The following is a 26,952-nucleotide window of genomic DNA, read 5'->3' as shown; positions in this document are numbered from 1 at the left end:
ATTCTATTATGACGATAAACACAGCAATTTACAAGTTACCTTGCAGTGAGTCAAATTGTAATGCGTTTCTTCAGGAGTTGTTTGATAGTCCTTCTTGGTTTTTCCAGTGTGTGTATGTTGCCTTGCTGTCCTCTTTTGGCAAGGGGCATGTCAGTTTTGGGTATTTGTAGACCTGAAGCTCGGGTGGGTTTATATAGGCTGACAGAGAGATCATGGATAAAGGGTGTGTATATGTGTGTGTGTGTCTAGCATGACTTCACCCAACGTCCTAACAGATTGGAACATGATTAAAGTATAATTTTCGTTGTTTTGTTGTTGTAGTTTAACCTCACAGTAACATCATTACAATGGAGTATCTGCTTTAAAAAAGCCACATTTCAACACTCAGAGTCTATTGAGAATGCATTTGGTGAACAAATTCATAAATTGAGTTGCAGCACATTTAAGCTATGCATTTTTTCTGTTTGTGACTAAACCCCATGACCTTGTGGTTGCAGGCACCATACTTACCATACCAAAAAAAGATGATTGAAACGGTTCTTTCCACCTTTTTCTATATTATTTATGTTTATATTTAAAATATGTTTATTCCATATTTCTTTCATGTTTAGATCATAGGAACAACAGACAATTTAGACACCCAAAACATTGAATCTCTTAATCTCTAACTAATAATGTTGTGGTAACTCCCAATTAATCAAATTTGTGAGTGCAAGTACTGGTTTGGTATTTCATGCAAGCTAGTGCAATAGTTCACAAAGTTTCACACAGTTTAATTGAAACGTTTTGGTATTTGGTGACACTGTGTGTGGCCTGCATGTTCAAGTATCAGATGATCTTGTCTTGCCCAATTTCAGAGCTTCAAAACGCTGGTTTTCCCTTCCACGTACACCATGCACAACTTTCTCTCTCACTGTACTTTGGGGATGGCTGTAGTATTAACGTAGGAAACACACACACAAACAAGTAAGAATAAAAAAGAGAGGCCTCAGTGGATGGTCTACCAGCAGTTTGACACGTTTTCTCTCTTCCTCCAATCCCCTCCCTGTCCTAATTATTGCTATTTCAGGCAATTGGGGCCACCAGACTTAGACTAGCTGCCGAAAGACAACGCATGGTGAAAATAAACTGTGCTTGCTAAACAGGGCCGGTGGAACCCACCCAGATGTCTGTCAACACAAGCTGAAAACAAATAGTCACTGATTACTCGAATTAGAGTAAAATGTGTATTTTATCAGTTTTTCAATCTCCACCCTCTGCTGTCTTCCCTATAAGTACCCCGGATGGTCCTAAGATCCAAATTTAGAACGATGACAGAGAGTTCAGTGCCAGCACAACTTAACATTTACATTTACTCATTTTAATTTCCATATCGCTGCTGTCCTTCTCAAATTTATTTCCATATTTCGTGATTTTTTTGTTGCTGTCATAAATTATTATTATTAGTCAGCATTTATGTTTGGCACAGGGTTTAGCAAATTTCTAACCAATAAAAAGTATAAAAATGTGCTTGTCAACTTTGACAACACGGTGTTGAATAATTTTAAAACCACAGTTTTTTCTCATTTCCTGAAAAACATCCGAGGTTTCAGAAGGACAGCATTTTAAAAACCTGTTGTCTTGATGGAGAGTAGCTATAACAGTGCTTTTTCTTGCTATGTGACTGGATTTGTGAAATTAATTTTAAGAACAGTGATAACATCAGTAAAAAGTGTAAAGTTTTAAACATCTGCACAACATAGGCAAAGTATAAAATTCATTATACTCTTATTTTTTTACACAACCTTGTAATGATCTGAGTTTCTACAGCACTAGAATCACCGCATTAACTGCGACAAAACATTCTGAGTTAGTTTCTGGACAGTCATGAATGTTTAGTCAAAATGTGCATTACAAACAGTGTATTGTTTTTTATCTGTTTTTTGTTTCATTGAGTACTATATGGAATGTTACTGGTTAAATGCGCATGTGCCAACAAAATAAATCTAGAACATCAGAGAAATTATGATCATTAAAACCGAGGGCAAGATTTGAAATCCTCATTATTTAACTGTTTTTTTTCTGTAATGTCTGAATGTGGTGAATAATATATGACTAAATTCAGAACCCATAAAATCCTTTTTCCTCTGAATCCTTGTCAAATTAAGTAAATACTTTTGTATAAAAATGACAAAAACAAACAAAAATACTTTTTTGAACATCTCTTAGGCTTTTGGTCTAATTAATTTGGCATGAATCACCAGAGAGGATAGGGAGGTGTTTTAACAGATACTAACAATCCGTTCTTCTCATGATTTATAAGTCCTTTTAACATTTTTTAAAAAGAACTAATTAAAAAAAAACACATCAATGTAAGAACATTTACTGGAAATGATATTGTAAGAGTTCAGATGCAAAAGCCTCAAGTGCCATTTAAAATTTCTTCTAAAATTAGCGATTTTATCAGGCTCATGTGTTCAGTGATTTCACTTTAATGACAATGAATACATCCTCCTTGCCTTTAAAATGAAATAACTATTAATATAGGCATCGGATCCTGACAAAAAGAATCATTTTAGAAGAAAATTGTCAGACAGCACTTAGAGGCTTTTGCATTTGAACACTTCATAAATTCTACGATACAATTACACAATGCATATATAGTAACAGCCAAAAATGATGGCCAACTTTTAAAATTCACACATATCATTACAAATTGCTTGGACAATAAACTGAAGCTTAGCTTTGAGAAGAATTTAAAGAGGCTTGGCTAAATATAGGCTACAGAGTAGCTTGTGTACAGTTGCGGCCAAAAGTGAAGTCCAAAGGAGACATTTCCCCAAATAATATATATCATCATATACCTTGTTATATCAAATATTTATTTATTTATTTATTTCATTTATTTATTTATTTGATCAATTTTGTCTTTATTTTGGAGTAAAATGTTACGGTACATGTTCCTAATCCTTACCAGTTATAAATGGTAAATATGTTTGGTGATTATGATACATATCTATGTAGACTAATCTATTTAGTTTCCAAACAATAGGTTTCTAATAAGAGGACTGAAAATGCCGAAAAAGCAGCTCCACCTATAAAGAAAGCAATTTAACAGAACACCCTCAATAGTGCCTCCTGTCGGAGAGATAGACGACATGTCGGATTAGCAAAATACAGTGTGACGTATTTGTGATTTATAAATCCTCAAGTTTCAATTGCATTTAAGTATGTTTTAGCCAATACAAACAGCCTTTTAGAATGGTGTTTTTTCCTAAAGCTTGTTGTTTTTATCAAACAATTAGGCTCATTTTTTTCATTGAAAACATCTCTCATGATTGAGTCTTCATGACAGCCACGGTCACAGAGGTGTTGATAACTATTTATGGTGCTTTGGGTGTTACATTGTTTTCACGCTTTGCTCTTTCGATGCACAAAAAGCAAACAAGGTGAAATACATCATACGTGCCCAATTTGTATGTAGGGCACAAATGAATAGTTTATTTGTATAAAAAGAATCACCCAAATGAACTGCTAGGTTCTTATTCTTTTCGTTTTGCGATGAATAGACGTTTTGCGACAGTTCCCCCTTTGCAACCTAAATGTTGTTTAATAGAAGTCTTGTGCCTTTCTCGGGTTTCTAATTTAAAGCAAATGCGTCAGAAAAGGGGAGGAGATATTTTCATAGAGAAAACGATCGCTTCATGTTTGGGCGTATGCCACAAACCCAGTTTTTTAAATAAATCAATCGAAAGCGCAAAGCGAAAGTGAAGAACTTTTCTTGTTTTCTAAACACCAGCAATCAGAACTGCCTTGTGGGAAATTGAATCCTTTAGGCTTGTTTGTGGAGTCAAGCCTCAAGAGCTGAAGTAAATGTGAGTAGGCTATGCTTTCCTTTTTAGTCCCGGATATGCAAAATAAATGCGTCTAACTTTACGTAACGTTAGAATTTAGTGTTACGTCTGTGGGCAACAGATAATGTGTTTCAGAATTGTTTGTGCCTTAAGTCAGAATCACTGAATGAGCGACATATTATCAAGTCAAGTTTGTCGATTGCTTACGACCTACCAGTAAATAGCAACCATCAAAATTAGTAGCATTTAGATATCGCAAAACAATAATGTTTGAACATTTTGTGTTTTTATCTAATCATTTTTGTGCACGCTGTTGAAACTACACGATGTTGAAAACGTCAACATTTTATCTTTGTATATCTTTTCTTATCTTTCTTCGTTTATTTCTCCCGCTTGCATATGTTGGCCGTTGTCTTTGTGACATTGTCGTTGTCTTTGACCACATATAGGACAAGCAAATAAATCTATAGCAGTGGCCACACCCACTTATAACGTCATATGGCCTTTATTGCTTCAGTGTGTTTCTCGTTGTCTGTCGTAAGGGCGAGTTACGGTAAGCTTGCACGCACCCTCTTGGCTGATTCCATTAAGATCTGTGTGAACTGTTTTAGGATGGATTTCCGTATTTTGTCGCTCTTCAATTTGCATCGTAACATTTAACGTTTATCTTTTATTTGAAGCTGGACTTAAGTTCTTCCGGACCTGTTTTACTTGTGTTTCAACTACAAACAACCTCTGTACGTTTTCTTCTTCGCCCACACAGAGTTCCTGCTGATTTGAGAGGTGCAAATAAAAACACTTGTCTTCAACATGTCTGGACCAGGTAATGGTAATCCTTTCATTTTCTTTCCAAGAAAAACGTGTGCATTGCGTGTTTGTGAGTTTTGTGTTATAAAAGAGCAACAGATAATGATCAAAACAAACAGTGAGATTCACAATAGGCTACCTACATGATGCACTGTAGCAGTCGATTAACAGTGTGATTTTATATTACGTTAATATAATTTATGCTGCAACAAGGTGTGTATCCTGGTGAAAAAAGTAACTTTCCCTAGAAGTCAGCAGGACAGGAATGCAGGAAATAAAGACAAGGGTGGCAGTGTTCCACATTCACTGATTCCAGGCTGTGCATTTTTAACATCTCATGTTATGATTATGAATTGAACACAAATCGATCCTCTATGCTGTGGATTAAGCTTTGTCAGGGGTTTTCTTTTCCACCCAAAACTATGAAATGTCACTAACCAGCCTCAACAGCACATCATGACTGTCATGTACCTCACATTTTTCTGATCATAGATAAAAGAGGTCAAATCATCAGGTTCTCATCAGCGCAAGTCATAGCAGTGCTCAGATGTATGTTCTGTTATATATAACTATCTCACAATAAACTACTCCCGTTCTTTTCTACACTGGTCACCATTTTCTGATGAACTGACTCCATAACTCTATTAGGAAGGGGCTGGCCGTGGCTGATGATCTTTAGAGCAATTGTTTTCCTAAAAGAGGAATTTTGGCTATAGCAGACTGACACTTTTTAGACCATTATATACGAAAGGGAGTGAGTTAAACACATACATTAACTTCCGATTTATGTTCACGTGGAAATCATTTTTCCAAAGCATACATGACTAGCGGAAAGCCGTCAGACGTGTTTACAAAAGGGATCGGCCCATCCTTTGTTTTTTAGAATGACCTGAATGGTGACATTTAAACTGGAATTGCAAGACCTTCTACCATGCTAAAGGTTATGTTCTCTACTATACTAAGGGTTTGTTTAACCCCTGAACCAGATCATCTAAATGGTATGGGAGGGCAATGGAATAAGAGCCACTACTATACTGCATTTGTTGGTCATATTGCTTTATTTGAAAATCCTCTCTGAAACCAACTCGTATTCCTGTTTGAGGTCAAAATTTAAACGGCTATTAAAAGTGTGTGTAAATCCTTTGAAATGTCTGCATGCAAGGCTAAAATAATCTGATCTTCATGTGCTGGCTTTTGTAACAAAACTACAAATATGTGACCAAGGACAGTTAGCATGATGGAAGCAACTTTTAATTCTAAGTGGTAGGTCTTGAAAATCGAATTAGAAACGATCAGGTCTGTAGATGCAATGTTGGTCTGGTTTGTCAGACAGCACATGAAAACACCCAGTGAAACAAAGGATGAAACATGATGGACGTGAAAATGTGCTTGTCTGTATCATTCATCAGTAAGTTTCATACCTTTACCAAAGTAAGAATTATATATGGTTATGAATGCAACACATGACATTAGTGCAAATCCTAATGGTTTAGCTTGCTTATCTCCTAATGAAATGATTCCTGTATGTCGGTGCACTCTACGGGAAGTCTTCGGCTAGAGGGGCGTACTCGGTGGCCATGTTTGCAATGCATTATTAATAGCAGTGCCGCATCTTTGTTTTTCTCGTTTGAATGGAATCATATTTATGCTTAGCAGAAACCGTTTGTATATTTTGTGTTTCTTTTGTTTTTTAGTTTGACAGATAAATAGATATGTCCATATGGTTATAGATATGCTTTACAGCACACATTCTCACAATGAGAGAATGAACTCTGTTTATTCATATAACAGTACATGTTAACTTAGTGGTTTAAATGTAGTGTGGAGGAAAGTGCTTTTTGGCTGAAATGATTATAATTGAAGTTATATATAATTGAATTAAATCTGAAGAGCTGAAAGTCACCATGGAATGGTTTTGTTTACATTTTTCATTCACCACTGACTGTTAAATGAGCTCTCATAGAAAGATTGTGCCCTGAATTGTTGTATTCCTATAGACAGCTAGTTCTTTATTGATTATTTGGAAATAATTTCTGAAATGTCATTTTTATAAAACACTTACCAATCACTCTATTATTGAAACATAAATTAAAGCAAAGGGTGTAGGGTGTTCTACACTACATCACTGATATAATATACAAGTGTTAAAAAAGTTAATTATTCTATCCTGCATTAAAATTAAAATAAAACCGGTTTATCTGCTTAATAAATACAAGATACACTCTTAAAAATAAAGGTGCGATGCCAAAGAAGAACCATTTTTGGTTCCACAAACAATCAATCAGTCTTGCCTTACCTTTTTTATAATCTGAGATTCTTTTTTTCACCACAAAGAATCTTATGTGAAACAGAAAGGTTCTTCGGATGGTAATGGTTCTTTATGGAACCATTTTGACAAAGAAGGTTCTTCAATGGCATCGTGAAGCACCTTTATTTTAAAGAGCTCTACTAATTCCACTCATTTATCTAGAGCTTTATTCCACTAAAAAACACACCATATTGTTCAAAATTCGGGTAAATTTAGGCAAAAAATTTCAAAAGCTGAGATACAGAAGTATTGGTCTGCTGTTTGCCATCTGGGCAGATCCCCATTGACATTTACCCTGGTTTTAAAGGCTGATTTGGTTATGTGATGATCTAAAGTGGGTGTGGAAAGTATTTGAATACGTTTGGCCAACAATACATGCAAAAAATAATAACAACCCTTAAATTTGTTTTAGGACAGACGGAGCTTCCCAAACTTTTAGGGACTTGGTTAGTAAAATAGAAAACAATCCGAATAAAAACATAGTAAATTCAAGTAAATTCCCTTATTGCAAAAAATTATCAATATTTATTAACAGTTTGTAGGGGTTTCTTGTCAATTATATCCACTACAATAAAATTTGCAGGTCCACACTGCATACTGTTTACACTAGGGGTCGACCGATATGCGTTTTTCAGGGCCGATATAGATTATTACTGATCACGTAGACCGATATTTTGAACCGATATATATGTCTGGGGTAAAAATTCAAAATATGTTCAAAATTAAGAATAACGAGCTCTGACAAAAACTTTGCCCAAAAACCATGGTTACTACACGTTTACTATAGTAACACCATGGTAAACAGTAAGGATAGAAAGAAACAATACTCGTCAGAAAGAATGCGCTCCACTTGATGCAGTCGCTCTTAACAATAAAACCGTGTTTCCTCGGAGTGGTGATTTTTTTTAAACATAATGTAAACCTTTCCTCTTTGTTGACTGTCTGAAGATCCGCCACATATGTGCAGCGTGACATTGGCCAAACGCGCAGTAAAATCAACATATTTGACAAAGAATCTTGCTGTTTTGTTGTGCCATTGTTTGGGGCTTGCGCAGATTTCAAGTTTCAAGTCTGTACATATAGAGGATTGAAATTGCGTTACTCTCAGACCCATGGTGCATACAAATAACAGTACACAGAATAAAAATATATACAGTGAGGGAAATAAGTATTTGATCTCCTGCTGATTTTGTAAGTTTGCCTGCTTACAAAGAAATGAAGGGTCTATCATTTTTGTGGTAGGTTTATTTTAACTGATAGAGACAGAATATTTAAAAAATCAGGGGAAATTTTTTTTATATAAAGGTTATAAATTGATTTGCATTTCAGTCAGTGAAGTATTTGATCCCCTACCAACTAGCAAGAATTCTGGCTCCATAGATTGGTTACTCCACAGTGTACCGTAAAATCTTGGACGAGAACCTCCTCCCCTTAACTAGATCACTGAAGATGGGTCGTGGATGTGCCTTTAACATGACAAAGACCCAAAACATATTGCCAAGACAACCAAAGAGTGGCTTAAGGAGAAGCACATTAAATGTCCTAGCCAGTCTCTAGACCCTAGTCCTATAGAACATCTGTGAAGGAGGCGAAAACTCCAATTTGCTGAGCGACAGCCAAGAAACCATAAAGACTGACAGAGGAGTGGACTAAATGTATCCTGACACATGTGCAAACCTGGTGATCAACTATCAGAAATGTCTGACCTCTGTGCTTGCGGGTGAGACGGGTTCCATAAATGTCCTGGTGGGGGGGAGAGAGACACCAATGATCTTCTCAGCTGCTCTCACTATGCGTTGGATGGTGGTGTGGCAGGATGCGTTGCAGGTGCCATACCACACAGTGATGCAGCTAGTCCGAAGGCTCTCGATGATGCCTGTGTAGAAGGTGCACATGATGGGGGCTGGGGCTCTGGTTCTTCTCAGTTTGCGGAGGAAGTAGAGACGCTGCTGTGCTTTCTTGGCCAGTGCCGCGGTGTTGTTAGTCCAGGAGAGATCCTCAGTGATGTGCACCCCCAGGAACTTGGTGCTGCTCACTCTCTCCACAGTCGCACCATTGACGGTCAGAGGAGCATGCTGAGTGTGTACTCTCCTGAAGTCAATAACAATCTCCTTCTGCTCCACATTCAGAGAGAGAATGTTGTCACTGCACCACCTGGCCAGGTGGCTCACCTCGCTCCTTTAGTTTGTCTCATCTCTGTTGCTAATGAGACCCACCACAGTCGTGTTGTCTGCAAACCCGCAAAGATCATGTGAAATGGAGCGCTCTGCGCAAGGATGTGATCACGGGAGAAACTGTACCTGTCTTTACTTTCATGCATAGTACATAATCAGAGAATAGTAATATTAATTGGACCATTTAAAAGTAGACACTTCAAGCTTTCTTTAGACATAGGCTTTACGTTTCTATTTAGACATATGCTTTTTGATGCTTTTCAGTTAACAACCAACTGTGCTTACGTGTATACTCGCCAAGACAGGCATTATAACGTGTGTGTCTGAACATTTATGCGTAATAAGTTGCGAAAATAACTAAATCTGACACTTGTTGCGAGCAGTTTGAGTGGAGGCTGTGTCCCGTGTGCGCGTGCACTGACTGAAGATCGTCTTTTGAGAGCACGCGAGTACTTGATGCTCTAAAATGGTTTGTATTTGTGAATGGGCATGACTTAAAATAATGTGCAAATGCCTATTCCGTCAACTGATGCGCGATCACTGAAGCAGCTCGAGGTAGCAATAGGCCCTTTTCACAATGACGTCACTTAACTTCCGCCTTTTCGCAAAGCAGTGTATCATAACATCCGTCTTGCAACAAACAAGAAGAAGAAGAAGAAGAAGAAGAAGAACTTCCATTTTGCCGTCACGCTGGAATTTAACAACAGTGGAAAAAAACTGACAGAACACGTATTCAAGTACTTATCCTAGCACCTTCGCTAACTCAAAAAAAAAAAAATTACCTTCATAATCAAACAGGTACTGTTCAACGAAGAATTTGTATCCTTTCTCTAGCTTTGATCTTGTAGTTAGCAAAAATTTGTTGTACATCATCTAGCCATATTTGTGGCAGATGTGCAAGGGACTTGGTAAACTCCATTCTGAGGCGCTAGCGGAAGTAACTACTACTACTACTACTACTTCTTCTTCTTCTTGAGTTTTACTGGCGGTTAGCAAACCAGCTTATATGTGCATTACCGCCACCTTATGAACTGGAGTGCTAGCGGAAGTAACGATACACTGCTTCGCGGCAGAACGGAAGATGCGTGACGTCATGTGAGAAGGGCGTATTGCTTTCAGTGCGAGTCTGTGAGAGTGCAATCCTTTCAGTGTCTTCAGCCTTCCGAGTTGATTGGCCGGACTCATGACTTGCAGCAAATCAGATGGGCGGTGGGCGGGTATTGCTCTAGGCCAGAGAGTGGCGTGTTACAACCAAAGGGCAATCTTCCGGTCTCTCTCGTGAAACCAACACGGAAGTGACTAAAACTGCAATTCATCGACTGGCCGCTAGAGGCTGGCTCCAAAACAGAGCAGAATCTCATTGAGCCCCATGTTAAAATGGCCAACCTTACAGCACAAATGTTTACAGCCTGGTACAAAAAATTATTTTGGTCTATATAGGTAATTTTACCCTTCACGACTTCACAACTGTGAGGAGAGTGATTTTTTTTATAACTCACCCGTTTAACTTATATTAAGCCTTAAAATTCTGCAAAATAGTTGCATGGTTTCAGCCAAACGGGTGCCTCAGCTCCAACCACGTCCCCGCCTCTTTGCCCATTTACGATGATCCGGGAGTGACGCGCGATGCCACGATGGCGACGACCGGCTCCGCCTACTTTAGGCTTCATTTTTACTCTTCACAATCCTACGGGTGACGTCACGGACACTAAGTCCATATTTTATACAGTCTATGGTTACAACAAAGGAGGCTGCATTAGAGCCAAATAGCGCATTTCACAAATAAATACATTTATCGGCAAATCGGCTTTGAAAACGACCAATGTCAATAATCATAAAAATGCTTAATATCGACATTGATTATCGGCCAGGGCGATAATCGGTCGATAACATTGAATGGTGTAAAAAAGGCTGCACGGTCAGTCCACGGGGCTATTGCAGTAACACCCATAACTCTGTTTTAAACTCTGTCACGATTTTCGCTCTATAACACGGCCTCCCTGCAATACCACTATGACCCACAGTTTGGGAAGCAATGTAATTTTAATGGTATTAAAATTATATTATCACCATAATTTATTTATAATTAAACTTCAATATAAGCTTACCAGACCTAATGCATGTCCTATTTTAAAAATGAACATTTTACCCATTGGTATGACAACATCAGAATCAGAAAGAGCTTTATTGCCAAGTGTGCTTTACACACACAAGGAATTTGGGTAACACTTCAGTATAGGGGGCAATTCTCACTATTAACTAGTTGTTATTAGCATGCCTGTTATTGGCATATTGGCTGTTTATTATATACTCATAAAGCACATATTCTGCATGACCATACTCTATATCCCTAATCCTACCTAATACCTAAACTACCTTACTAACTATTAATAAGCAACAAATTAAGAGTTTATTGGGGATAAAGTCTTAAAGGCAGGGTAACCGTTTTCCAAATTACGCTTTAGACAACTGACTTGGGCCGAGTACCAAAACAACCTTGTAGCCAATCAGCTGTAAGGTGCACAGTGCACAGGACAGACATTAGCCGAGCCGAGCGCTGACGAAAGCGAAAGATGGTGGTGGGGTGTGTTTGTTTTGGTGATTTGATCACCACCATGGCTAAGAGAAATCGGACACCCCGCCTTTAATGGTTTGTTAATAGCGGGAATTGCCCCCTATTCTGAAGTGTGACCAAAATTTGTCTTAGTGACAGAAGCTTCCAGTGCACATAGTTGAAAGTGACAAGATGTAACAAAAAAGTGAAAAATAAATATGTAAAGACAGTACACTTTTGACAAAAGACAATATATGACAAAAGAGCAACAGAGTAACAGTGTATATTGTATGTACAGATGTGCTATATACAAGTTGTAATGTGCTTGTACTGTATATCTGTATATACAAATTAGGTAAGGGAATTGTAAACAGTATTAAATCAGTAGCCTAAGTATAATAAATAAATATATATGAGAATAAGTACTTGGTATTGCACATATTTTATTGCGCAGTGGGGGAGAAAATTTAACTGTTCATGAGGTAGATGGCCTGAGGAAAGAAACTTGTCTTATTTCTGGCTGCATGCGACCAGACAGGAATACGGTGTATTTTGTAATCCCATGATTTTTTTATTTAGCTAAAATAGATATTACAACATAACTAGTGTTGCCCAGAAATTGAGAAATGCTAAAATGGAATAAATTATTTCCAGTTTATTCAGAGATTTCACTTGCATGTTTATGTTATTAATTGTTTACATTGTCTGTAAACAATCATACACAGTGAAAGGCTACGTGAAATACAGAAAACAACTCAAATTGTCCATCATCTTCCAAACAGACAGCTACTGTTACTGTTACTTTAATGCATAATGAGGTTATGTATCTGTTCTAATTAGTTAGGCATGGTGGAGGAATTTGAATGGTTTGGACTATAGTTTGCAACCCTCAAACTTCAAAAGCTTGATGTTTTTGATGAAACATTTTTTAGTCATCTGATACCTATTTAGTAGTAAGTTCAAAATAAGCTGACTCAAGATAATAACAAGTAAATCAACAACAGAGGGGCTGAGAGTTCTGACTTAAAGCTACAATCTGAAAAGCACTATATATATATATATATATATATATATATATATATACACACACAAGGCAAACATATACACATAATTAATAATAACCCCAACAGTCCTCCAAGCATTTCAGAACACTAATGAAATTGCCAGAAAATTGACACACTTTGTATTTTTTTTTTACCAGGCTATCCATCCCCAAACCAGCCTTCATATCCCATGCCCCAGCCAGGGGGACAGTACATGCCCCCCTATCCCATGGGAGGATATGGAGATCCTGGACACGCGGCCCCACCTGCTGGATTCCAAGTAGGGTACCATTCGGGTCCAGACCAGACTATCATGTACCAGCCTGGTCCAACAACCAGTCCATCTCACCATGGTACACATATAGTGAAATATGTATCGAAGTGTTGTTTACAAATGAGTGCTCTTGTTAAAATATTTCAGTTAAGATCTATTTTTAAATCTAGATGCTGTTTAAGAATGAACTAGAAACGGTTTTATTCATGCAGTTACAGTATATCCTCAGGGTAATTCTACTGTATTTCCATGTATCTCATGCAAAATACATCTGCCATACTACTGACTGGCAATAGAAAATGTGCAACTACATTACTCCTATGCATGCATCTTAATGGCTGCCGATCAATTTCTGCCTTATGAAGTTTTGCTATTCCTTTAAAAGCTTTTCATGGTCCTCGCTTCCCAGTACATATGTGATCTGCTTACCCTTGCATACTGCCTTAGTCACCATGAAACGGAAGTTGCGATTGACTTCTTTTCCATATCGTGATGTATATCTGAGGGAAACCGCTTCTGAAATTAGAAAAAATGGAGGGCGGGGCTTTATTTTGCAATTCCCTTTTTGTACTCTCATAGAGGGTATGCACGTGTCGTCACTTTCCCACGTGAGCACGCCGGAACGCGCCTGCTTGAGTGGTAAAACACCGGGCAAAATGAATGGTTACAATATCAGGAAACGCAATTCCGCGCAACATTTGAGTGTCTAAGAACACCTGATTCCTTTGTAAGTCATAAGGTAGTCGTAAGGATCACCGTCGAGTCCAGCTGCTTGTAGTTTCAGCAAATAATTGTGTGTTTTAGTCCCGGTTTTTGTTCCTCCTTTTGAATGCAGCCATTTTGCCTTAGTTTTACCACTCAAGGGAGCGTGTCCTGGCGTGTTCACGTGGGAAAGTGACGTCAATGCATGCCCTCTATTTACCATTTAAAGTCAAAGCTGCTTCTAGGTTTTGCTCTCAGACTCCCTCTTTATTATATGTGAGGACCCACTTTTATTCTTTATCTTTTAATTCAGTTTAATGGTATACAATTTTCATTTGTCCACCGGTTTTTGGTATTATTTAATGTTTTGCTTTATAGTGCATAACTTCTGTTGTTTTTGCATGTGCTTTAAAAATAAACTAAACTTAAGTTAAAGCTATTTAGTTTTAATCTTATATGTTCCACTTAAATTATATTGCCATAGTGTAATACTTTAATATTTTAAATAATTCTAAGTAAATATTAATCAATGCTAAATTGTGGATTTATGTGGCACATTTTGGGCATTTGTACTGTAATGCATCATTGTTAATGAATGTTGATTTCACTGTCTTTCCCACACTCTTCTCTAGCACCTGCACCAATGTCAGTTCCTTCTGGAGTACCACCTGGTCTGGAGTACCTCACTCAGGTGGGGCTTACCTCTCTCTAGTTCTCCTTTTTGGCATTTAACTCGTCAGTAATGTTTTTAAAGTAAGATAAGAATAATAAGAAAATAAGAATATTCTGTGTGTTGCAGATTGACCAGGTCCTTATTCACCAAAAAGTGGAGTTGTTAGAAGGTGAGACGAAATCTATTTGTTTTAGTATGTTCATGTACAGAACAAGGACAGAAAGTTCACTTTTACATGGTTTGTTAAAGCTGAGAAAGGAACGACACAATTTAAGACCAAAGGAAAATATGAATATGCAAGTGTTCTTTTTTCTTAAATCTTATAAGTTTTAAACGTCATCACATTAATAATTAAACAATTATGTAAAAACTCATTTAAGTTTAATGATTGTCATCATTGATGGTTAGTCATGACACCTGGTTTTAATTCAGCAGAACAACAATAACTGGAACATATTCCAAGACCTTGGAATATTGTGACTAGCCAATCGGAATTTAGTATGTCAGAGTACATTTAAATAAATGCATTTAAATAAATAAATTAGTCCATAAGGTCACCAGAACTCATACAAAGCATAAAACCTGAGGCTTCCAGGATTGTGCTGATATTTAATATTAGATGGTGATATTCTAGATTTTCTAAATATTACAATAATTATATTGTGTTTATAAATATTGATTACATGGCGCTCTGATTGATTCTGATTGTCCAAAATCTGATATTCCCAGATAACAACAGCTTAAAACTAATTACACATGGTATCTCGGATGCTGCAAATCATTTTGACAGGCATAGTTTAATATTACATGAAAAATAAATGTAAATAAGTATTTTAATAACATACGACTGTATATTTACAAAAGGTTCAACCAAATTGCCTGTTCCTGGCATTTGTACGTCAAAACCGAAAGCAAACGTGTTTATCTCGCGGAAGGTCTGCATTCGTTAAAATGAGCTAATAAAATATTTCAAATCAATATTTAATGTTCTTATGAGGTAAGTAGCTGTGTAATAAGCAGGTTAATGTACATACAGCCGACTGGTATCGTAGAATAAGACACCTAAAATGAATGGGCATTTGGAATAGTTTGATTTACGTTTTTAAACTAAATTAATTGCAGATTAAAATTATTAAACTTTTCTGCGTGTTCTTACGTCTTCTACAGCAATCATTGGCTTTGAGACCAATAACCAGTATGAGATCAAGAACAGCCTCGGCCAAAAGATCTACTCGGCCAAAGAGAAAAATGACTGCTGCACACGCAACTGCTGCGGTTCACTGCGTAGCTTTGACATGAAGATCAAAGATAACACTGACCGAGAGGTCATACGCCTCATCCGACCTTTCCGCTGTGCCACCTGTTGGTGCCCATGCTGCCTGCAAGAGGTAGAACATTCCCATGTCATATTATTGCTAGTGTAATGCTAGAAGTAGAAATGGGCTTATGAGTTATAAATAGCATGGAGAAGAAGTGACCTACAAGGGTCATACAATCTTCACTCAACAGATACAATTACAATGTTCTTGTGGTGTATTTAGTTTATGTACACACATCAGCTTAATGTTTGCTCAATGTGGGCATTTTAGAAATTTGTTATGCATATAAACAGAAAGCTAATGTTCTCACTAAAAAGATCTGACTGTATCTGTGTTGCTGAACTGTCACTCTGAGATTTATGTAAATATTTCACCTTCAGCTCGAGGTGCAGGCGCCTCCGGGAACAACCATAGGATATGTAAAACAGGACTGGCACCCTTGCTACCCAAAATTCTCTATCCAGGGACCGAAGAAAGAGACATTGATGAAGCTCGAGGGGCCCTGCTTGGCCTGTAATTGCTGTGGTGACGTGAACTTTGAGGTACGTTTTTTGAATGAAAGCTGATATCAGTTCCACGTTTCAATAGTGTCATACAGAAAAATATTGCAAATATTGTCGATTAATTTGAGGTTGTGCCTTTTTGCAATTGCTTCTTTTTTAATGTAAAAATGAACCCTAAAGGAAATTCATACAGGTTAGGTCTTCAGTCCTGCTCTTTTGACAAGTGCAGCAAGGCAGATCTAGTTAAATTGGCTAAAAACATCATTTTTTTTGTGTGTATTTTGTGCATTTTAAAAGCACAAATGCAACACAATACTGTAATAATACCATATTTTGCTAAAATAATCCTAGCAATTACTGTCACAGGTCTAGTCTACAGTGAAACTTTAAAAATGCTTGAATCCCTTTACTGCACATGCATGTTTATTCAACAAGTGGATAGCAAGCACAAAACGTGTGCCATCATCCTCATTGTTTTAGGTTAAATAAATCACATGACCGCATCATATGACTAAACAGATGCATCGTTGTCTTCACAAAAAAACTGCATTTTTCATTTCCAGTTGTTAATAAATTTGATAAATTCAGTGCTGTCTCAGCACAACTGGAAGGCAAAAATATAGAAAAAAAGATTACAGGACAGTGACCTTCAAGGAATAGGGCTACAGACAAACATTACTATGACTTCTCCAGGGGCCCGTTTCAATAAGGAGGTTCAACCAACACCAAGTTAAAATGTGAACTCGTGAGTTGTTTAACACCGAGATGCGAAACTTTGAGTTTTTGGTTTCAGAACAGCTGATTTGAGTTAGTTCTATCAACTCTGGGTAGACTTACCTTGAGTTAAGCGCTTGCACCGCAACTACGACAAGCCATGATCAACCGATATTGCGATTCATCATGGCAACAGCACCAAAAAAAAGCAACATGGCGGCAGAAAGCACTTGAGAGCGAGGAACACTTTCCGCTCTGCATACAGTGGATTTACTAATGTGCTTTAATGTGTATATGACTTGAGTTTAAATGGATAAAAAGATAAATGTACCAATAAACAAACAAATTAATCCGTAAATGAATGAAACAACAGAAATTATAAAACAATTCTCATGTTCTGAATGAGAATGCCATGAATGACTTTATTAACGAATGACCGAATGAGGTGCACCACTTGTGCTTTAAATAGGGGGAGGAGATTGAAAGAAACTCTGGGTTTACCAAAGAAAACCTGCTTCCGACCAGGTTAGGTTCACAGAGTAAGTTACTATGGTTACTGTCTCTGAGTATAAGTGACCTCTCTTTTAGAAACGGGCTTGAGTGAGCCCGCTTTCTCGGGTTTGACATACCTCACATTCTGAAACGGAAAACCCAAAGTTTGCCTCATTTCAGGGTTAATATACTCCCGAGTTTTCACTAAACCTCCTTTCTGAAACAGGCCCCAGGTTTCTCACCATATGTTTTTGTTGTTGTTTATTTTAGCTCAAAGGCACAGATGGTGGAAAGCCTATTGGCCGCATCAGTAAGCAGTGGAGTGGCCTGTTAAAGGAAGTCTTTACTGACACTGACAACTTTGGCATCCAGTTTCCTTTAGACATGGATGTGAAAATGAAGGCTGTCCTTATGGGTGCCTGCTTCCTTATCGTAAGTATTATGTTAATGATGCAATATACTCTGTATAACAATAGTATGTTTGTAAAATACATAGTAAGCTTAGCTATAGCAAAGAACTCTACTTAAATGGTGCCATGACTATAAAGACTTTTGTTGTTTGTGAGATTAGCAATAGCGATTGGCTATATAAATGTGAAATAAAAACAGTATAGATGTTATCCTTTGAATAAACAACAAGAAATCCTTTCACTCGTAGGCCACCATTGTTGTTTGCATGACATGGAATGGTTGCAACCCATTTTTATAATGCTCTCAATACAAGATAGACATTTTCAGCATCGTCTTTTTACTAGATCACAAACTGAAATTGTGTAATACTGTCTGCCATATATTGGTATGTCACACGTCTACCAGCGTTACAGTCGTGGTAGCTAAATGTATCTTGTATACATTAAATTCAATCTGATTCTTTTTAATTCTCAATTTCCTATGTATATACACTGCTCAAAAATATTAAGGGAACACCTGACCATCACAGCATAACACCAAGTCAGTTAACCTTCAGGAATATCCATCAACCCGGTAAGGAAGCATAAGTGATTGTTTGGTGTAAAAAAAAGTGAAAACAGGTACACTGTAGAGTAAGGGTGTAACGATACTTCGTACTACGATATTTCGCGATGCAAAAATGTCACGATGCGCATCGAAGAGAGATGGGGATATTTTACGATATGTTTAATTCTATTCGTTCAGCGGTCAAGACGCTACCTACTCTGCGCCAGCGCGTCACGTGTGCTTATCTCACATATGTGACCCTGGATCACAAAACCAGTCTTAAGTAGCACGGGAACATTTTTAGTAAAAGACAAAAATACATTGAGTGGGTCAAAATTATCGATTTTTCTTTTATGCCAAAAATCATTAGGATATTAAGTAAAGATCATGTTCCATGAAGATATTTTGTAAATTTCCTACCTTAAATATATAAAAGTTTATTTTTGTGAGTGGATGGTCTGCCACAGTGCCCCTGATTAACAATTTCAAAGGCAATTTTCTCAATATTTTGATTTTTTTGCGCTCTCAGATTCCAGACTTTTAAACGGTTGTATCTCAGCCAGATATTGTCCTATTCTAACAACTCATATATCTATAGAAAGTTTATTTATTCAGCTTTCAGATTACGTAAAAATCTCAATTTCGAAAAATTGACCCATTAGACTGGTTTTGTTGTCCAGGGTCACATATGCGGTAGAGAGAAGGACAAGACACAATCTGTGTCTCCACGTGATTTACAAAGAGTCCTATTTTCCCTCACAATCGCCGGTAAAACACAGCAAACTTGAAGCGTGACTGCAGGCGAGTCACCCCGAAACTCATTACAAAGGCAGCACAAACATTTTTATATGCCAATGATGCATTTATCCGCTAACGTGAGCTGCTGCATTACGTGATATACAACATAAAGCCAAAATAAACCAGCGCTGTACCGATTAGAGAAGTGAGTCGTACTGTAGATTAAAAGATCGAATGACATGCTAAAAAACAAGTATGTGATTTGCATGATTGAAGAAATGTTGAAGATGAAGAAATGAAAGATTTCTCTCATTCATTACTGTCTCAAGCAAAGACAGCGCAGCTTCAAAGAGACACGAGCCAATAGCGCTTGAGCGTGAGCTCTGTCAGAGCGTTTCATTGCTTGAATGTACTGAATGAACACTCCCTTCACTGAACGAACGAGTCAATTGAGACAAAATGAGACTGAATGAACTGCTATATGTCGTTCATGGTCTAATATTCTCTGTGTTGTCGACTAAAACTAAATTGATGGGATGACTAAAATATGACTAAAACTAAACTGCATTTTATTCAAAAGACTGACTAAACATAAAACAAAATTTGCTGTCAAAATTGACACTCAGTGACAAACCTGCAGTACAGCAGGTTCAGTTGAGCCTTAAAATGTTCAAATTCTTTATTAAGTTGTATGTGCAACAAAGAAAGTTACTGAAATTGTTAATATTTTGAAAATAAATGTTATTTGAATTTCAGTTTCATTTTTAAACTTTGTTCAACATATCGAGATTCGTATCGTGAATCCAGCATCGAGATATGTACCGAATCGTGAGCCGAGTATATTGTTACACCCCTACTGGAGAGGCAACAGCAAGGGTGGTCTGGGGAGAACCATTTTCAGAGGGTCTTACTGACCTCCACATGCTATTAAGTATCGGGATGAGATCCTCAGATCTATTGTCAGATCTTATGCTGGTGCAGTGCAGAGCCCTCCTGGTGCATGATAATGCCCGACCTCATGTGGCCAGAGTCTGTAGGCAGTTTCTGGATGATGAAGGCATTGATGCCATTGACTGGCCCTCACGTTCCACAGACCTAAATTCAGTTGAGAACCTCTGGGATCTCATGTATCCAAAGCCGTCAAGTAGCACCATTGACTGTCCAGGAGCTCACTTATGCTCTGATCCAGGTCTGGGAGGAGATCCCACAGGACACCACATCAGGAGTATGCCCAGACATTGCTGGGAGTTCACACGGGCACGTGGGGCCATGCACATTACTGACTAACATCATGAGTTACTGTGATGATATTCAAACAAGTTAAATCAGCTAGTATTTCCATTTTTTTAGTGATTTTACTGTAATTTCTGCCCTGAATGAGTTTATGATTTTGGCTTTCACTGACCATTGTCACATTATTTTGTTCTCACAACATTATGCAAAGTATATACAGTAAGTGAAGAGTTTTAACCTGGATATTTTGTTCATTGAGATCTAATACAATGTGATTTAGGTGTTCCCTTAATTTTTTTGAGCAGTATATGTTTATCCTGTTTGACCAACAAGGTTGTATGTGTATGAAAATACATCAAATTAAGCAGAATTAAGTCCTGTTTCTATATGTTTCTGTTAAATTGCACTTTGTATTTCAGCGGCCTATTAGGTGGAAAAACTAAAAACGTGTTGTTGTTTTTTTTTTTAAGTAAAAATACAAATTCTTGTTTGTGTTTCAACTGACTTTAGTAGGAGAAGGCAGTTATGACATATTAAGTCTTCGTAGTCATGGTACCCTTTGTTAAATATCTGTTAAAGAAATAGTCAGCAAATGTATTGTGATGATATTTGACAGCGCACCACAAATCCGATATTAGAACGCACTCATTCCCGCTATGTGTCTGACACATCGATTTTTCTTTTCTTTCCTCTTTCAGGATTTCTTGTTCTTTGAAAAAGTTGGAGACAGCAACCAACGCAATACTGTGTTTTCCTAGAGCATGAGAAGGATGTTACCTTGACCAATAAGTAACTAGTCAAAGATTTCATGTAAACTTTTATTAGTATTTAGAGACTGTATTCAGCGACCACTCAAATGAAAGTGCTAAAGTCATATGCATGTTCATATTCAGTCTTTGTATAGTATTGACAAAAATACCACATTTACTGTGACAGATATCATGAGTGCCTGTTAACTGGGTGCCTTTTAAACAATCATGGCATACTAAAATACAAGATATAGTTACAGAAGTACATGAATCTAACATTTAAATGATTTTTGGTCTTTTACCTTAAATAGTTTTCTCTTGTTTTTCAGCAGTCACATACAACCTATATACGTGTCTGCTATTCTAGGTTTAGGTTATGCAGAAATCATACTTTTCCGCTGTTAGTTTTATGTAAATGATGAGAGAAGCCTAGGAATTTTATGCAACAGTGCTTGTTCAAAGCTCTTTAGGAAAGCTCTTTTCTATTTGCATCCTATCAGGTGTCTCGGCCAATCAGACCAATATCACACTAAATGCATTCTAGTTCTCCAAATCCACTTCAGTTTGAAGGACAGCTTCTTGCTAAATCTTCTTTTCACTCACAGTTATTGCAGACAGTCCTTGTTAACAAAGGTTGTCACACAACAGTGATGAACAAGTTAAAGGCAAAACTTGATAAAATAACATACCATTACAAAAGAATCAGCTTTTACTAAATCTTGGTTATACTGTGGTTATAAAGTATCATAAACTACAGTAGGCTACAAATCTAATGAATAACCTAGATTTATAAATGCTGTAAAATAATTTATAGGTTAATGATGCTTGATGCCTTCATTAATATGAATGAATTTAAAACAATTTTACATGTTTACAAGCATAATTATTTTCCTATTTTAACCATATACTTTTAACCATGTGTTGTTTATAGACACTTTTATAATTTAATATAAAATTATAGCATTTTATAATTTTATAACAAGCATTTTTATAATTTTCTACAGCATGCTTGAAATTAAAGCTGCAATCCAAACTGTTGCCTCTCTGTCGCATCTCAGTTTGAAACGTGGCAAGTTACTTATCTTTATGCGTGTTTAAAGTAACTGGCATGTCCTGTGAAATCCGACAAGTGCACCCGAATTAAAAATATTATAAACTGTGAATCGTGGTAGAGTGAACCCCTTTCAACACTGAAGGCTTATGTACTTGCTTAATAACAGTTTTTAATAGTTATGGATTGCAGCTTTAAATATTGGACTAGAAGATTATTCATTTACATCAAATGATAAAGAATTATACAAACCAAAATCAGTTGATCCTGAAATTCTTCCTCAGACTAGGTTTTTTTTTGCAGGGATGCCATAGAAGAACCATTTTCTTACTCTTTTATGGTCTTGTAAAGCTATATGACAACATCTCTATATCAGCGGGGTTAACCTGCTGAGGCGGCCGCAGGACATCGAAGTCATACTGATATTGAGGTTTAACATCACTACTGTGAGTGTGATATCACTTTTATAGAAGGTCTACCAAGTTGTACACCGTAAAAAAACTAATTTTACAGAATTTTCTGTTTTTTAACAGATTTTCCATATATAATGTATACGGATATATATAATTTTACGGAATATTTCTGTTATTAACAGATTTTTTTTGACTACGGCAAAAATAGTAAAATTACAGAAAAAGATAACTAGTTAAAGTTTTCTTTAATTTAAAAGAAAACTGAGAAAACATGTCATTTTACAATGGAAAAAAAAGTAATTTTACATTTTTTCAGCTGCCAGAAAAAAATTGCTAGAATTTTTATTTTTTTAAGGGATTTTTTACAGTGTTCCAAGACATTAATATCAGGTTGTTTTTAGATCACAACATTCCAATCATTTCTTATCATGGATTCCAGGGTTCTATAGATGTTACAGGTTTTTCATTGTGTTGTTCACAACACACCCTGCCAAAGAACCATTTAGATGTGAGGTCACTGTAAATAAACTGTTACAGATGTACTGCAACTGGTTGTTTTGCACTTTCATTAACATAGAAGTCAATAGGTTTATATCTCACTGAAGGTGCAGAAGTTCACTGCATTAATAAATGGATGTTTCAACTACTTCAGTATCTCAGTTAGTAGAATGTACATACATCTACATACACAAGCATGTATTTACTTACAGTACATTTATGTGCTTTTGATTTTTTTGTTTGCATATAATACCAGTGTAATGTTATACATAAGACATTATATTGTTATGTTGTACATTACAGTGTATCTAGAGTAAGGTCGTGTATCTAAAAACGTTTCTCATATATATAGCCAAATAAAAAAATCAGTAGTGTCAAAGATAAAACATTCATGCTGTTCAGAATGAAGAGATTATCTAACCTGCAAATCAAATAAAAGTTGAAGAAATAATGATGTGTTACTGTGTTACTTTGGTTTACCTCTGCCATTTTTGTTGACTTATTCTAACAAACAGATTGTTGCCATGAAAAGTGACTGTCTAAAAGCCTTGTATTTTTTTTTAATCCTAACACATATGAAAGCCCATGCACTGGTTATATGTATTGTTTAACATTATCCTTTATCATTCAGTTTCTCGTTCAACATTTTTCACAATTTGGGCTAGTGACCCTGCATGAAACATACAGACAGAGGTGTTGCGCTGAGTGACACTTGCAGCGTGCGGATCCTCTCATATTGAAAGGAACAATATTTTGCTCTCCCCAAGAACATTGTGTTGCTTTGCAAAACTTTTGCGTTTCCCCAAGAATATTTTTCGCTCCCTCAGAAAATTTTCGCATTCCCCATAGATTATTTTGTGCTCCCTTCTGCAAACGAATGAGCTCCGACTTTGACGAGAAGGGTACCCATCTGCTCTCACCCAAAGGAATTACCTATTTTTCTTATTCTGAATTTGTTTATAAGGATTATTTTCATATACTTTATGTACATTATCAGGAGATGAATCACGTTTAAAACGTTCATACGCTTCTGCATACGGTGACTGGCAGCACTGTACAGACAGCCAAGACTTTGATGCGTCCTCTCCCTCACTCGCTCCAAGGAATTTTTGCTTATTAATATTCCAAAAAAAGGGAACAGCACTGCATTACAATAATATAAAGAATGAGAATCAAAGGACAAGAAAACAAATAAATAAAAAAAGGAAAATAAAAGTAAAGTACAGGAAAATCTCAATTAGTAAGAAAAATTTTGTCATAAATTTAGAACAAAAGTTCAAGAGATTTTACAATAAGCGAAATCTCAGGAAGAAAGACATCCAAACCTAGGCAAAATCTTGTTTTTGAGAATATTTGAAATTTGTTTTATGAAAAAAAAAATGTTTCTATGCAAAATAAACTAAATTAACAGCATGATTGATAGCATGGTCACTGCAAAAAAACAAAGAAATATTCAATCTCTCCCTTATGTGGATCTCTTTTAATGGATTATCAAAATTTTTAAGAAATGTATGCATTGGTCAATTTACTGTGATCCAATCATTGGATTGATGCTTGTAATGGCAGCTCTGTCAAAAAAAATTTATGGCTGGTTAGGGGACCCCCCAAGAGCTTTGATACAATTCGAACACTGGCCGAGATACACCTGTTTAAAACTCTGGAATCTGAGGGTGCAAAATTATGAAGGTATTTTTGGTGCAAAACTACTGAGCACCTGTGAGAGTGGAATTTGTAGTTGTAGCGGTCGGCCACACATGTGTATCAGTACATTTGTAGTCAAAATTTGAAGTTGCAAACTTGTAGATTTTTTCTCTCTCCCGCAAACACAACACAACAGTTACGCCGTCTTGAATCCTTCAGTGCAAGTGCACAAATACAATTCTACAAATCACAAACTGAGATACTCGTGCAACTATGGCAAGCCGAATTAGCTTTTAATCATTCTCAGGATATGAATTTTTGATATCAACAATTCAATTTTTACTAGTAAAACTTATAATTCTTGATATCAAGAATAGAATTTCTACTAGTAACAATTGCTATTTTTGATATCAGTAATTACATTTTCATTAGTAAAAATGTGAATTACAATGACGTCATCACTCGCAGAAATGTGCATTCTTGATATCAAAAATTGAATTTCAACTAGTAACAAACGTAATTCTTGATATCTGTAATTGCATTTTTACTAGTTAAATATCACAATAGGCTGCCATTCGAATTCAATTTCAGATATCAATAATTCATTTCTTACACGTTAAAAATCTTATTTCAGATATCAGAAATGCAATTCTTACTAGTAAAAAACATAATTTTTGATATCAAAATGTGACTTGTTACTAGTAAAAATGCCAATTTTGATATCAAGAATTCAATTTTTACTAGTTGAAATGCTCATTCTTGATATCTGTAAATGAATTTTAACATGTTGCATTTGGTATTTCTGATATCAGGAAATATATTTCAGATATCAATAAATCTGAGAGTAATTGTAGATATCTAAAATGGCTTTCTTACTAGTAACAATCACATTGTTAATATCAAGAATTAACATTGTCACTAGTCAAAATGTAATTATTTATATCAGAAATTGGCATTTTTACATGTAGTAATTCAATTGTTGATATCAAGAATAGACATTACCACTAGTAACCACACAATTGTTGATATCAAAAATTATGTTTTTTACTAGTAAGAATTGCATTTCTGATATCTGAAATAAGATTTTTAACATGTAAGAAATGAATTATTGATATCTGAAATTGAATTTGAATGGCAGCCTATTGTGATATTTAACTAGTAAAAATGCTATTACAGATATCAAGAATGACGTTTTTCACTAGTTGAAATTCAATTTTTGATATCATGAATGCACATTTCTGCGAGTGATGACGTCATTGTTGATATCAAGAATTTACATTTTTACTAGTGAAAATGTAATTACTGATATCAAAAACAGCAATTGTTACTAGTAAAAATTGAATTGTTGATATCAAGAATTATAATTTTTACTAGTAAAAATTGAATTGTTGATATCAAAAATTCATATCCTGAGAATGATTAAAAGCTAATTCGGCTTGCCATAGTGCAACTCACATTTTTTGCTACAAATGCTTCAGTAAATATGGTGCAAAACACATTCACACACCTGCACCAAAAGACGCGCGTTCACAGACGAGTTTTGCGCATCCGAAAACAGTATGTGAAGTCTTGCAATGAGAGTTGAATGCTTGTAAAATATTTTCTGACAAATAAAAGGTTTTATTCTTGCACATTGTTCTAGCACAAACACAAGAACATAACTACAACTGCTTGAATCTGCTGCTGCGAGTCTCTGACACAAGTTCGCACACACTCTCATTTAGCACCACATATCTGTGTGATATGTGTGCGCACTTGTGTCAGAGACTCGCACCAGCACGAAACAACCGTAGTTGAAACATACATTCAAACCGGTTTACCAGATTCATATTTTACATGCTTAAGTGTCTGGGGAAAAAATGTGACATAGATATGTTTTATAAAGTATTCTGTTAAATCTTCAGAAATATTAGGTAAACATGTAATTTTATAATTAATTGAACACTTCCACTAAATGGCATGTTGTCACACCGTGGGGTAAGTTCATTTTATTTAATCAGGGACAATACACATTAATAAAACATACAATATGTAAAATGCACCAGATTCAGCCAACACTTTGGCTAATGTTGTCACAGTAGATTGGAATCTCATTTTTGTGACTGTACCTAACATTTTGTAGATCTAGATTTAGATCTTTAGGTACAACTAGAGGTGTGGCGCCATAGGCTGTATAGGCTTATGTTGAACGTTTAAGAAAAGGGGAGGAGGGTACTGTCAGTACAGAAACCTTTAATGCTTACTTTTTAGGAGCAACAAGCTCAGATATGTGCAGT

General features: G+C 36.3%; 1 protein-coding gene across 4 annotated transcripts; it reads left to right on the top strand.

The window, feature by feature from the left end:
• Positions 1 to 3,646: 3,646 nt before the first annotated feature.
• LOC130556411 (phospholipid scramblase 2-like) lies at positions 3,647 to 23,480 on the top strand. 4 transcript variants are annotated; one of them, XM_057337424.1, is made up of 10 exons: positions 3,647 to 3,854; positions 4,283 to 4,386; positions 4,597 to 4,656; positions 12,878 to 13,072; positions 14,328 to 14,386; positions 14,495 to 14,537; positions 15,536 to 15,756; positions 16,068 to 16,229; positions 17,667 to 17,828; positions 21,023 to 23,480. In XM_057337424.1, exons 3-10 carry the CDS (start codon positions 4,644 to 4,646, stop codon positions 21,080 to 21,082), a joined length of 915 nt encoding a protein of 304 aa, XP_057193407.1. In that variant the 5' UTR covers positions 3,647 to 3,854; positions 4,283 to 4,386; positions 4,597 to 4,643; the 3' UTR covers positions 21,083 to 23,480. The 4 variants fall into 4 exon arrangements, with proteins under 4 accessions (XP_057193407.1, XP_057193397.1, XP_057193379.1 ...); XM_057337414.1 differs by having other exon boundaries at positions 4,514 to 4,656; XM_057337396.1 differs by lacking the exon at positions 4,283 to 4,386.
• The last annotated feature ends 3,472 nt before the right edge of the window (positions 23,481 to 26,952 follow it).

The sequence above is a fragment of the Triplophysa rosa genome, linkage group LG1 (assembly GCF_024868665.1).
Source record: "Triplophysa rosa linkage group LG1, Trosa_1v2, whole genome shotgun sequence".
Classification (NCBI taxonomy): Eukaryota; Metazoa; Chordata; class Actinopteri; order Cypriniformes; family Nemacheilidae; genus Triplophysa; species Triplophysa rosa.
Note: the sequence above shows the minus strand (reverse complement) of the source record. Positions and strands in the feature narration are given on the sequence as shown.